General features: G+C 37.9%; 1 protein-coding gene across 3 annotated transcripts in view; it reads right to left on the bottom strand.

Moving 5' to 3' along the window:
* Positions 1-14,617, bottom strand: part of MED23 (mediator complex subunit 23) — a 43,518-nt gene that overhangs the window by 6,777 nt on the left and 22,124 nt on the right. For all 3 annotated transcript variants that reach the window (XM_037045729.1, XM_037045730.1, XM_037045732.1), the window contains 14 exons: positions 14,267-14,412; positions 13,061-13,306; positions 10,978-11,120; positions 9,769-9,943; positions 8,836-8,999; positions 8,346-8,470; positions 7,320-7,522; positions 7,061-7,241; positions 5,699-5,869; positions 5,080-5,296; positions 3,406-3,642; positions 2,328-2,493; positions 1,476-1,548; positions 304-518 (listed from right to left, as the gene is read on the bottom strand). In XM_037045729.1, coding sequence (XP_036901624.1) covers positions 304-518; positions 1,476-1,548; positions 2,328-2,493; positions 3,406-3,642; positions 5,080-5,296; positions 5,699-5,869; positions 7,061-7,241; positions 7,320-7,522; positions 8,346-8,470; positions 8,836-8,999; positions 9,769-9,943; positions 10,978-11,120; positions 13,061-13,306; positions 14,267-14,412 — 2,462 coding nt within the window. The remainder of the gene's footprint in view (positions 1-303; positions 519-1,475; positions 1,549-2,327; positions 2,494-3,405; positions 3,643-5,079; positions 5,297-5,698; positions 5,870-7,060; positions 7,242-7,319; positions 7,523-8,345; positions 8,471-8,835; positions 9,000-9,768; positions 9,944-10,977; positions 11,121-13,060; positions 13,307-14,266; positions 14,413-14,617) is intronic.

Raw genomic sequence — 14,617 nt, 5'->3', positions numbered from 1 at the left:
GATAAATAAATAATCAGAAAATAGGCAAGCAGCACTTATTTAGTTCAGAAGGCGATTTTGGGAATATAGTCTGGAAAAAGCCTCTGTGAAAATGTAATTGAAACCAGATACCAAATTATTACTTGTGCATATAAATTAAGTTTTTTCAAACAATTCTGAAATAAAAGAATCTTTTTAATGATCTACAAATTCTACTTAACTTTTACTTTGCAATGAGCTTATATTACCTCATGTGCAGGTCATCAGACATAACAAAAACGAAAATGGAAAAGTCGCCTTTCTTTAAAAAACAGTAACACCTACTTGGGAATGAGAGAAAGCTGACCGATGCTGGAGTGGTGCCACACAGCATGCGCCAGAGCCAGCGTGTAGCTGCAGCTCATCTCGGAGTAGGACTGGTGACAGGCGGTGAAATCGAAGAGGCGGAACGGATAGCCGACCCACTCCGTTTCGGACGTCAGGCTGGGGCTGCTGATAACACTCACAATCTGATCGTGAAGCACAATCCAATAGGGCTCCTTGAAAACCAGAGGACAGCCTGATGAAAAATATCTCTCACCCACTATTCCACCTCCTGTTCATTATCACACTCCCATGCCTGAAATAGTAGTGTTCTCATTCTTTACTGTTTTCTTCTTATCCAGCTTGTGTCTTTGTATAATGGAGATTTTAAAATCAAAACTGGGTGGCTTCATAGTAAGTCAATAGCAACCTGAAGGGAAATGCCTGTGAGTCAGAAGGCTCCACACACACGCCTGTCCTGTGCATTCAGTACCTGGTATATACTCCACAGTAAACCTACTTTAACTACATTTACTACAGACAATGCTGCTACACACATATACCTATTTATACATAGGAGGTGTGGAAGGAAAACGTGATTCACAGAGGCACATAATCAAAGAAGTCTGGAGAGCACAGGGTTAGACAGCATTGCTGAAATTCACAGACAGAACAGACAGCTTCGTGGACGACACACAAGTGGAGGTCACAGAATGAAGACTTCACACAAGTGGAGAGGTCAGGGACGGGTTCCTGACCGAAGCAGACAGAGAATGAGTAGTGTTAGGGAAGCTGACAGAGGAAGAAGTATCCGACATAACGTCTTATTCCCTGACATACCAGAGGTCCCTGGAACATGTCTCAATGAGCATTATTTGCACGAGAAAAAGCTCTAGATATATGACATGCTAAGTGGCCAAAACTAGATATTTCAATTTGAAGACTAAGGCTGTAGGTTAGTAATGTGGGACCAATGGATGTAGGGACCCACAAGTCAGGTAGATGGAATTGGATTTGATGCAGAAGGCAAACAATAGTCACTGTAGATTTCTGAAGTGATAATAATATGAAAACTTTAAAAATATGAAACTCGTCGCTAGCTGTGCGATGTCTTTGTATAAAGGCATCTATTCTTTCGGCTGACAGGGAACAGCGCCATTCCATTGCTACGGACAAATCACGGTTTAACTCACTGGTAGAGCAGTGATGATCAATCCGATTGCGTTCATCCATGCCGTGATGTTCTCTCTGGGCACTAAAGGCTGGCTACAAGTGGGAAAAAAGAATTAAAAATGTAAAATTATAAAAACATTTGATATGGTTGACAATGGATCTTATTTCGAGAACATATATAATTCCAGGGCTTCTAAGTGACCTAATTCAATAGAACTACAATAGTTTTTTATCAAGTAAAAACTTAATACACAGATACAAAAGCAAAATAAGGCTTTTGTTTTGGGATGTTTCCTTTAACAAATGGGCTGAAAGACTATTTCCATTTATTTATACTTTTTCTCTGATCATTAGGCCCTACTTTATATTGGTCTTTAAGAAAGAACTCTTAAAAAAAGATTTTTTATTTTTAGAGAGAGGGGAATGGAAAGAGAGAAACATCACTGCGTGGCTGCCTCTTGTGCACCCCTAACTGGGGACCTGACCCACAACCCAGGTATGTGCCCTGACTGGAAATGGACCAGTGACCCTTTGGTTCACAGGCTGGTGCTCAATCCACTGAGCCACACCAGCAAGGGCTAAGAAAGGACTCTCGAAAGACTGCGTTTTTTTTTTTTTCTGTGAAGTTAACTATTCCTAAATTAAATGCCAAACACCTAATAGAGAACAGAAGTGGGAACAAACCCATGTTTTCTGACACTGTCCAGGCTCATTTCACTACACACACATAATAAAGGCAAGATCTAGAACCAAAAGACAGTTACTATCCAATGTGCATTGGCCTTGGAACAACAGATTTGCCTAACAGCTCCAAATTAAATGTCATTCTCTTTACAAATAAATAATGAATCTTATTTCATACAAATACACACCTTTTCAGCACAACATTCAGAAGAGCATTTCCAACTTCTTTGCCTGAAACAGCTAAGGCCATGAGCTCCACACAAGTAACATGCAGAGCATGCGCAGCTGGGTTGGGAAACTCATTGAATCTCCAGTCACAGTTTGGAAATGGACCAGGAGATTTGCCAGCCATCGGTGCAAATGATTAAAGCAATAACTATTGGATTATTTTGAGATTAATGGCTCACACTTGTATAATGTTTTACAGTTTTCAATTTTCACATGTAAACATCTCATATGATTAACAATTTATCTGATTATAAACCCCCAGGAGGTGATTTACCTGAGCGATCAGAAGGCAAATAATACAAACCAAACACAAATAAGCTTGACATGACAAATGCATTGACTGCAACCATGCGATTGACCACAAGATATAGATGACTGGTCTTAAACAGGCGGGCTCTTACAACTGTGACATGATAGCTATTAAAATGGTTATAGGACAGTTAAAAAGAAAGTTACTCTATAATAAGTCATTCTTTTACTTCAGGAAATGAATCCCTTCATGTAGGCAAATAAATCCTGCCCATTTCTATAAAACTGCTCTGTCTGGTAAACAGTAGCATGGTGTATAGGCATATTAAGTACAGTGTGCTGATAACTTAAAACACGAAATCAATATCAAGAAATAAAAATACCAATATAGCAACATTTTTACTAAAAAAGAGAGAAAAGTTTTATTATCTCTTAACATATTTAAAATTCAATGACTAAAGCAACAAAATTCTATGTTCTCCAGTAGCAAAGAAATGCACGTACTATAATATGTAGTTTAGTTATTTAGAAATAGGATTTTTTTAAACAAATCTTGTAAGACCTGTTTTTAAATATTTAATGGAATGAATTTCTGCCATCTTGCATGATGCTGCTAATTTAAGATTTCAAAACCTTTCCAGAAGTAAAAGCAGAAATGATCTTTAAGAACTTTGAAGTCTTAGAAAATATAAAAACAATTACCTTGAAAAGAGAATACACCTATGTTCTCACAAATAATACATAAAGTTATTTCTAAAAAATCTGGAAAAATCACAATAAAAAGGATATTATCTACTAGTCTGCCAATCAGTCTGCAATAGTAGGTGTCATCTGGGACCCAGGGATTGTCTTCTCGTGCATTCATCGCACATTTCAGGTAAGTGTCACTGAGACACCAGCCCTGTGGTCGATTATCCTTGAGTGAGCCAATGATTGCATGGACAAGCTTTCGTTTGAGAAATGTGCGCTCTCTCAGGTGCTTTTCATAATAGTGCAGGGTATTATACAAATAAGTCACTGGACGATCTGCCAAGAAAACAGGTCACCACAATGCTCAGCTGGTTACTGACGACTGTGAAAAACTCATGCTCTACTCTCGAGATTACTAAAACACAGCTCAGAAGGTTATGAAACTATTTTACGTGCTGGGTAATTGCAGAACGTTGTGAATATTTTAATTTTAACAGAAAGCGGAAGGCTTCCAATAATATACACATCTTGCGTTTAAGAATATTCATTATACTCCGAGGTAGCAATTGTACTCCTGGAAATTCACCCTGCAAAAATGACTCGAAAATTCCTTGCTAGATGACAGGAATGGGACATTTTACTGTGTATCCTCCTGTACCATGTGCTGATATCACCTAATCCAAGTGAAAAATGTTTTTAAAGGCATGCTCACTTGAAACTCATACCTATTCTGTGATGCTAAACGATAATTCAAGCTTCTGCATTAGAGGAAAACACCTTAGATCCAGGTCTAAAAAGAACTGTCCCCTTCCTCTAACCTTAGATAAATACACTTTGTCCCCATAGTGGCAGCTCTGGGACATCCCCTCTTCTCTCTCTAGCATTCTCCATACCAAATTTGAAACTTGTTGTCTTTAATTTCTTTCTTTTGATATTCTCCCCATAACCAGCCAACCCAGCCCCGTTCCTCTATTCCTTCTTCCTTGGCTGTCCGTCCCTACTTTCTCATTTCTAATGCCGTCATACATGTTTGGATCCTACTCACACACCCGAACCATTCCACATAAGTTGTTAAAACGGCTTCCTCCTTCCAAGACATGCTGCCAACTACAACAGGATTTATTTAAAATAAATGTTTTTCATTTATTCTTTCCATGTCACTACCTTACTCAATAATTTCTAGTTGACTCTTGATTATCTGCAAGTTATAAAATCAAAACTTCTTGGTCAGGGATTTAAGGTGATCTGTCAGGTACAATAAATGAATTTTCCATTCGGCCCACTGAGGTAACTGTTCTCACAAGGTATTGCTTTTAATACCCTCATGAGTTTTTTCAAAGGATTTTTTCTGCCTAGTATGTTTTCTGCCTAGTATGTTTTCTTTCTGTTTATACAATTCATGTACACCACAGGTAAAACCCTACCCATCCAAGAAGCTGGACAAGACCCAATTTGTTCACAGAAAGACCAGCTTGTTGTAAATACATGATCTCCTCCTTCTATACTAATTCAGCAATTAATCACACACTATATAAAATAAGGCACCTCTTGCATATCACTTTTTTCTATTTAATACATTTGCTATGATTACCTATTTTTATATGTTGTCTGTTTTATACTTTGTAATATCAATGCATACATTTCCCCTCAAAACACTTTGATTTAAAAATAATTAAAACAAAATCTTCAGAAGCACTATTCCCCACATGGCCATGCTCAGCCCAGTTTGTCTAAAAAAGCTATTCGATGGGATTAAAATTTGAAAAATCTCACCGTGAAATTTATATAACCCTCCTAGGTGATCTAGTAGAGTCTCCAGTGATTTGGATACTGGCAGCAACTCTAAAAATCTGTGGATTACTATATCAAATACTGGGAGAAATCGGAGACACACGTTTCCAAAATAGATGGGTAGATAGGGGGACTGGATCTGCACAGGAGGATCCACCTGCTCCGCCAGGCCCTCAAAGTACAGCTTCTCTGGATATTTCTGTGGAAGTGAGGAAACAGTAAATGTTTAGGGCATAATTTTTTATTCTCTTAAAAAATAGAGCTCAATAAACTTGTTGTTTTTAAAAGAACATCAAACTGTGTTTGCTCCTACAATGAAAACTAGAGTCCTTTACTTGGCAAAAATCTCTTATCCCAAAGATACATCAAAAGAGATTAAAGGATTTGCAATAATTCTTTTCACTTTGTACTGTACATACCCATGTCTACAAAAACTATAATTTTTAGTTTATTCATAACTTTAGAGATACTCTAAAACCTTGAAAAAGTTTAGAGACCAGAAAGAAAACAGTAGAACCACAGAGGAAAGAGCCAAATCAATAGCCTGATACCTAAGTATGGCTGAAAAAGGATGAACCAAAGCACAAACTTGAACTAGTACCTTGTGATAACTCATGTGCTTGGTGTGCCAGTCATTCTGCAGCCAGTGCTCTGGGGAATTTTCCTTCACAAAGTCACTCACTCGGTTTCTAAAATCGTTGGGTTTGAGTAACAGCAACTGAATTATGAAGTAACAAACCTGGGCTTCGTTTCCTTCATGACTGCGCATGGCCTTTGGAGAAAAACAGAAAAGTGTATGAAAATACCTAACCTGTACAAAAGCATGGCTCTGCCACTTGACAGTCTAACTATGAATAAGAAAAATCTTTTGGTATCTCCATTTTATCCTTTTCTTTTACTGATTTATAGATTTGCATTATTTACCCTAGTGGAGAGTAACATCTGTATATCTATGCCACAGGTGGCAAACACAAGGCTCACGGGCCGAATCCAGCCCTCCACCTTGTCTCTACCCAGTGGCAGCAACGAGCTCTCGCTTAACTGTTAAGGAGCAGTTACACTTACACAGTCCTAAAATTACATTCGGCTCTTTGAAGGCAACTGCGAGGCTGATGTGGCCCCCGGTGAAAATGAGTTTGACACCCCTGCTCTATAGCTAAGAAATTAATTAACGTTAACCAAGTAAGCCACTCCAAATATCACCACTATAGTATTTTAAAAATGTAGCAGTGTCCATCCTGATCCATTGTCTTTTTAAAATTTTTTTGCCTGAAACAAACATCAAAATCAGGAGAAAAAAAAACTTTGCGGGATTACTGGGTGGCTCTGAGGAACATTCAGTTGTGGCTGTGGCTACCAAATTATATAGAAATGGTATCAGCTCTCTGCAAAGAAATGCAGTGACTTACTAATTCCTGATGCTGGTGGGAGACTTTGAGAATCAACTCCGAGTCTTAACCGCTTGTACTGTTACAGTATCACAAGGTCAGGATCATGTCTGTCTTATTTACTCTATATCTTCTGTGCATAGAACATAGTAAATATTTAATGCATACTTATTAAGTGAATGAATAAAGAAATTTGTTCCTTAGAGAATCTAGTTCCTTAGGGAAGTGATAGCAGTGCTTGGTCATAGTATAAATTTATTAAATCCTTAGAAGTAATATAGAGGATCAGCACAAGATCCCTCAATCACACACCTTGATCCAAAAGAGCATAGACAGCTTAGAATCTTATTCTTCCTGGTTGGTGTAGCTCAGTGGATTGAGCGCGGGCCTGCTAACCTCACTATCGCGGTTCGATTCCCAGTCAGGGCACATAGCTGGGTTGCAGGCCAGTTCCCAGCAGGGGACTCACGAGAGGCAACCATACATTGATATTCTCCTCTCCTTCCCTTCCCCTCTAAGGATAAATAAAATCTTTAAAAAAAAAGAATCTTATTCTTAAGTAAGCATATTCTTACCAAGCAGAGAATTAATCTGTCCAATGTAACAATGTTGTACTTCCATACCATGTCATTAAGAATTTCAATACATTTGTTGAGTTGCTGACCTCCGGCTGATGTAGAGAACTCATAAACCAGGAAATCTGCAAATGTTCTCACATGGGCTACTAAGGCTCTGGCTCCAATTCTTTCTAGCACTCTGGAAAGCAGAGAATACAAGTTGCTGTATGGTACAACGGGCTGCCCAGTGGAATGCAGAGCTAGGTTTCTGGCTTACCTATAGCCAATCTGATTAATATGATCTGTCTCCAAGAGCATCTTCCAGAGAAGACAAAGAAAGAGAGGAGAGCCTTGATTAGAAAAGTGGGTAATGATGTTATTTTCATTGCTCATTGACTTCCACTTCCGATATTCCTCCTCCACATTTTTTTTCAGATTAAAACGACTTTCCTGAGGCACATTATTTTGTTTGAAGAATGCCTAAAAGGAAAATCAGAAATTTACTTCAATGGTTATAATAAAAAGAGCTCTGGCTATAGAGTCAAGAAACCTGTTTTAGACTTGATCCTGACACTAACAAATTATCAGTGACCCCAAGCCACTCAGCAATCAAGGCCTGGATTTCTATATTGAGAACTACCCAGGCTTGACTATATTATCATTAAGATTCCTTTCCTACATTTCCTAAACAGAGATTCCAAGCAAGCTTGAATTCAAAGTGCCCCAGGCCATCAGCATCAGCAGCAATTTGCATCCAAACAAGCCCTCCGGGAGATTTTAGTGAGTTTGAGATCTGTAGGGCTAGATCTCTAGCCCTACGAGATGTTATAGAAGACAGATGTTCATTATGCCTGAAGTTTCCTCTGAAAAGTAGATGATAGATAGGTTTTCTTTATATTATAAACGTCAAGTTTATTGTTTTTCTCTCTGTGCGATTTTTAAAAAATGCACTGAAGTGTAGCATAGGTATATTCTGTGAAGTTCCATTAAATTGTGTTTCTCTCCATTTCAGTTTTATGAGAAAGAATTTTTCAGGTAATGTGTTCATTTTCACAAGAATTAACTAGTAAAAGGAAGCCATACTAATTAAAATTTTACAGACATATAGTTCCTAGAAATAGAACAAGGAACAACCCAAGATTTTGGAAGAGCAAAGACCAATAAATAAATAAACTCTAACTTACTTTCGACATCAACAAAACGAACTCTCTAGAATAGCACTGTAAATAGCACTGTAAATAGCACTGTACAAAAGAATGATTCAATATATATACATTCAATATGTAGTTCAAAACCAACTTACCTGTAGTGGTCCTGGAAAACAGCTAAGAGTATGTGAAGCCCAATTATGAGGAGTAAAACTCATGATGGTCTGAAGTATGTCTTTACACCAAGTTCCCTGGATTGAATCTGAGCCTGTAAAAAAATCTAAACATAAACAAATAGATGTAATCCACACAGAAATAATCATACCTGTAATTTGTCATAGAGAAAGTTACAAGCAATTATGTACACTCAGAGAATCTCACTACAGTGCATTTACTAGTAATATTCAGCTTAGGACCTAAGTTTGAAAGATATGAATTACCACATGGTAAATATGAACACAGTGAGTGAAAAAAAAAGACCAAAGACACCTATATTAATGACTGAAATGGTGAAGCTATCAGAAAAACTGTTTTTTCTTGAACAAATGAAAAGTATCTTTTCAGTATGTTATCCCCTTGATAACAGCAGAGACCCAGCACACTCTGATTCAGCTGTTTTCGTTCGTGGTGGTGGGTCCAACGTACCTGTCACGTGAGTTGCTCGGGCTAACGTCAGTATCAAGGCTCGGTTCAGCTCTTCGGACTCGGCAGACAGCACTGTTTTGGGGTCGCTGAGGAAGCGTGTGAACTGTGGCTGCACCTCTGAGCTGCCTAGTGCTGTTATGAGCCGAAGCGCAGTGCTCTCAACACTGAAGGGTGGGGAGGGCAGAAGGAGGCGTGTAACTTGCATGTACAGTTCAGAATTTTAGAACTAAACCTAATTCTAAGTTAATTACAGGGGAAAACATGCAACTATGAATTTCCCTTCTTTGATTAAAAAAAGAAGACAAATCTCTTTTGTGTGAATTGAACTTTGCTTAATTTGTTTTAAAAACCTGAAGTGGCAAATTTTGTAGTGAAAACCACCTAACATGTATGCACATTGGAAAAAAACAGCTTGTTGCCCACAGGACTGAAAAATTTTACCTGGATAAAGAGCATTTCAAAATTTACATTATTTTTTTGCAATACATTTTTACTGAGAACAAAATCAAAATGACATTATTGACAATTGAACCATAATGTGAAGTAAACCCAGTATTAAGTTAGCTCTGGCCAGATAGATTAGTTGGTTAGAACATTGTCCTGATAAGCCAAGCTTGTGGGTGTGATTTCCAATCAGGGCACACACAAGAAATCCATACATAAAAATTTCAAAGGGCCAAGTTAGAACATAATGTCAAAGGCCTTGGAAGTACTTATTCTCAGTGCAAAGATTCCAAGGGAAGGACTCAACTATCTCAATAAACTTCTGTTTAAAAAACTGGACTCTATTCTTCTATACTAAAATAATATACTCCAGAAGCAAAGGAGTTTTATGACAAGTGAATAAAAATAGTATAAGGCAAAGGTTTAAGTTCCCATCTCCAACAAAGTTTCTTATAAATCTTAAAGAAAGACAGTCTCCAATGAGCTCACCAGAGATGGAGCTGGTTCTGGTTAGTTTGGGCAACTGCAGCCAAAGTATGAAGATGACTCAAGAGCTGAACTCTGTAATGAGGCTGAATGTGGTGCATCCGGTAGCTGAACATCTCGAGAAGTGTGTGTAAGATCCCCCAGGCATGAGACTTGAAAACAGTTGGCAAAAGCTGACCTTGAGTAACAAGATAATTTAAGACACAGATGAGTAAAAGCTGTGTATTGAAAGAGATTTAAAGAAAAGTCACAGTGAGTAAAATCTATGTAAAGATTTGATTGTGAACACACACACACAGAGGCATATGTATGTGTACATATTTCCCAATTTTTCTCTATAATTTCTACTTTAATTGTAAGAAAAAGAATCAAGATCATCCTTATAATACCAAGTTCGCTTCCCTGCCCCCCAGGAATTTGACAACTGATCCTCAAGTTACCGTGGAAAAATAAGAGACAAGACAGGAAAAAAATTATTCTAACCCTTTTCACTCCTCAGTTCTTTTAAAATTATTTATATGTTTAAATTATTTTGTGTTACTAGCATAAATGAGTTAATGTTCCCAATGTTCTGAGGATCACTTTTTAACACACAAACTGCACCACACATGCTCTTATTCCTTTCTCCCTCCCAAGAAAGTTTTATTCAACTCTCAGTATCAGGTAAAAACAGGAACTATGGTTAAAATTAAAATTATATTGCATTGGTGAAAGTTAGAATTACCATGAATCAGTAAAACACTCCCACTTAAGAAAGTATTTATTATTCAGAACTGTGTCATAGTTAACTAACAAACATTATCAGCTGACTTCTGCAATGTAGGAAACCCCTTCTGTATTCCTTGCCCTCTGCTCTCCCAGGGCAAACCAGCAAAAGAGGCAAATAGGACTGTGAAACTTGCACTGAGGCAGTGACTATGTCTGTCCTGCTCATGGTGCCCCAAGCGCAACACCCTTTTCTTACCATAACTTTACATAAAATGCAGCTCACTCCCCTGACTGTATCCCTCTTTTGAATTTTATTTTTCTCTGTAAGGCTTATCACCTGACGCACTCCAATTTCATTTATTTACTTTTAGTCTGTCTCCCTCATGGGCAGGTAACTGCGATGGCAGTGACTTCTGCGTATGGCTGCATCCCCAGCACCTAGAAGACTGCCTGTTGAATTAATGAGTGGGTCAGTGGCTATAAACACCAGAAGGCCCAACTTACTGATAAATCCTTTGATGCCCAAAGACTCTATTTCCATGTAGACCAATAAACGACTATATGTTTCCACTAGGGCTGGGGCCAAGGCCACACTGGACTTTGCGTGAGCAAGTTTTATTACTCTGGTAGCAATGCTGTGGATAAGGCTGAGGAGAAACAGAAAGAAAATAAAAATCCATATTTTTGACATCAACACTGGAGTTACTCTTTTGTTAAGGAACTTACTACAAATCTGAACTTGAAATGGACCATGAAAAGAATCAGTCCCACTGTAACCAAGCACGCTGTGCAGGACGCTTGGCAGCGATGCCCCAACACCTGTCCTGGTGTCCATGGTGCTTCCAGTGTGTACCAGGGCCCCTCTGCTCACGGAAAGACAGAATTTGAGTGCCACTCATAAGAACATGCTTGAATGGTTTCAGTATGTTTTTCTTTTCCAAATATGTAACCAAAACCATTTGAGAAATTTAAATTTTGTTACAGAATAACTTAATAAATCAGACTAAGACCCAAATGTTAGGATCTCACTGGCTTTCCCTCAACTCTGTCACACAGGCTGTGGAAGTACACGTGTAATTCCACCACACCGCTTACGACCTGAAAAAGAGCACAGCTTTTCTAGAACTGAGTTCCACTTAGGGGCCCACAGATGAAGACTCTCTGACCGGCACAGTGTTTGAAGTTTGAGCCAATACTTCGGAGCTGAAAGACTGGAAATGAAAATCTGAATTTTCAGCCCCTCTCGAAAAATTTTCCAGAGCCAGCCATACCGGCCTGCACTCTCCCGTTAGAGAGATTACTGAAAGCAGCGGCACCCGAGACGCAGACGCGTGTGGTCCGCTCCGGTCCCCTCCACACGCACGTGCTTCCGCGCACACGAACGTCTGGCTCCCTTCACTCAGCACCAGGTATCGCTCATCTGTACCCACTTTGGCCCTTAGGGACACTTGAAGTTCAAGAATTACACTCAATAGAATCCTTGTCTTTCAGAAACCATAAAGTCAATTCTTAAAGTGCCCATTTTGTAATAAACATAGCTAAGACATTGCAATTTTTGCATCCCTGGACTCAACAATTCTCTATTCAGCAAGTTTATTTAACAAAAATGTAATTATGGGTAAGTGCAAAGATAGCCATAGTGATGATTCTCACAGATGTCTTTATATACTAAGATACTGCAAGTAACTTCCATGCCCAGCAATGTGGAACTGGCTAAATAAATCAGTTATAGCCAGCACTGGCCAAGTAGCTCAGTTGGTTAGAGCACTGTCCCATTAGACGTCAAGGTTGCGGGTTTGGTCCCCAGTCAGGGCACATACAAGGATCAACCAATAAATGCATAAACAAGTAGAACACCAAATCAATGGGGTTTTTCCCCTTCTTTTTTTCTCTCTCCCTTCCTCCCTCTCTCTAAAGAAAAAATCAATAAAAAATTATTTTAAAATCATTTACAGCCACATAAAAGACTTTTTTGTAGCAATTAAAGCAAATGTTTTTGAAGAATACTAAACCTAAAAGGGTGTTTGATAGATTATTATGGAAAAAGATGGTTAAAAATTGTACTGTAGTTAAGACCCCATTTTGTTTAAAAAAATCCATAAATTCATATATTTATATATAGAAAAAAGACTCAGAATATACATAAAAATATTTACAACCCATACTTCTCATGGAAGAATTATGGCAATTATTTTCTGTAGGTTTATTTGTATATTCTAGAGATCCTATAATAAACAATTATCATTTTATAATAAAAAACCTATTTTTTATTTTAAAAGATTTTATTTATTTATTTTTAGAGAGAGAGGAAGGGAAAGAGAAAGAGGGAGAAACATTGGCATGAGAGAGAAACAGTGATCAGCTGGACCTCACGTGCTCCCCACCATGGGACTAGCCAGCAACCCGGGCATGTGTCCCAACTGGGAATCCCACCAAAGACCCCTTTGCTTTTTGGGTCGATGCCCAACCAACTGAGACACATCAGTCAGCACAAACAAAACCTATTTTTTTAATGTTCCTGACCATAAAACACATACATAATCACAATATCAATTCCATGACACAGGACCAAGTAAATCGACTATACCTCATTTTGGCATGAACCGTCAGTGAATCCAGGAGGTTCATTGGTAAGGGAGTAACAGATGCTGAAGCCAAACAGCTCGTTCCAGGAAGAGGTATCCTCATAATTCCATTTCCATAAATAGTTTCTACTAGAGCTCCCATGGGTAATGTAAAACACTCTGAATTTGTAGAGTATGCATTACACAGCAGGGCAATCTTATAGTCATTCATCTGTAAACTTTTATTTCTAAGACTCTGCTGTAGAAACCTAAAATTTCAAGTCCCATTAAACAGAAAAAAACGCAAATAATTTCCAGAAGTTAACTTGTATTTTTTTTAAAGTTTCGTTTCATGTAACTATTTATTAATACTGTCTTTATTCCTATAAGTTTTATAGTTTCTGCCCAAAACATGGAATAGAAACACATACAAAAGTGTAAGTAGCATTTCAGAAAGAATTTAAGTAATTATATGTTAACAGTTAATGAGTAGTTGTAAGTATGTACTACATATACGGCAGTAAGATTTAGAAATGAAGGTGTAACTCACAAATTCAAGATGTAGGTTTCTAATATTTATTGTTTATCTGCTTAAGAACAACAGGCCTTCATTATATTGTAGGTGTCACTATGAAAAGATGGGTGAGGGGAGTCTCCTAAAATGAAAGCTAACGGAAATGTGCAGTGTGACTCTCCTTCAGTCTCTTACCAAGTTCTTTTCAGAAGTTCTGCATGGGAAGTTCAGCTATCCCTAACACCTGGACCGAAGCCCCGTCCTATCTAAGAAGGACCCCTTCTTTGAGCAGTCACAGCTTAGGGACTGATGTGAGGGAGCACGTCAGAGAGATCAGCTCACCCCATCCTGGCAGCCCAGAGAGTGAAAGACATCTCAGTCAGATCACGCTCCAGTCCCCCAAACTTAAGGAATTTTGAAACATTTTCACATACCTTTGGAAATTAAGAATTTTAATTAAAGTAAAACATACAAAAGCAAAGATTAGGCCTGATTAAATACATATATACATATATATGTAAAACTGATTAATCTCCTAGTTTTTCTCTGATGCAGACATTGGTTAGTTTCTATTGGTGTAACATACACACTAAATATTCACCCTTCCAATGAGTGTAGGGGTATTTTCATTCTTTACACAAATACTAAGAAAAATATTAGTCTATAATCCATGACTTATAAAATGAAAATTAACTGTTAAGCTACAACTACTTACTCATGGTGCAGGTTGAGGGAATGAGGTATTGGAATCTGTAGCTTGGAATTGTCATTCTGGGCTTTTCTATTAAGATGAATCCAAATGCAAGTCATTGCGAAGGCATGAGTTGACTGAGGTTTGTTAATATCGGGAACTGGAATACACTGAAAAATAATGTTATCAGAAAGAGAAAAATTATCTAATTAATGCTATGTTAGTAATCTACTTTTGATAGGTCTTTTCAAAAATATCCTGTACTAATGTTTGGCTCCAATGGTTCTTTAATTGTTCACTAATATAAATCAGAAGACATGATAGCTATAAAATATTGAAACTATTGCAAGATTATTTTGACTTATCAAGAAAATA

The sequence above is a fragment of the Sturnira hondurensis genome, unplaced genomic scaffold (genome assembly GCF_014824575.4).
Source record: "Sturnira hondurensis isolate 20B ecotype Veracruz unplaced genomic scaffold, ASM1482457v3 Scaffold0004474, whole genome shotgun sequence".
In the NCBI taxonomy this organism is placed as follows: Eukaryota; Metazoa; Chordata; class Mammalia; order Chiroptera; family Phyllostomidae; genus Sturnira; species Sturnira hondurensis.
Note: the sequence above shows the minus strand (reverse complement) of the source record. Positions and strands in the feature narration are given on the sequence as shown.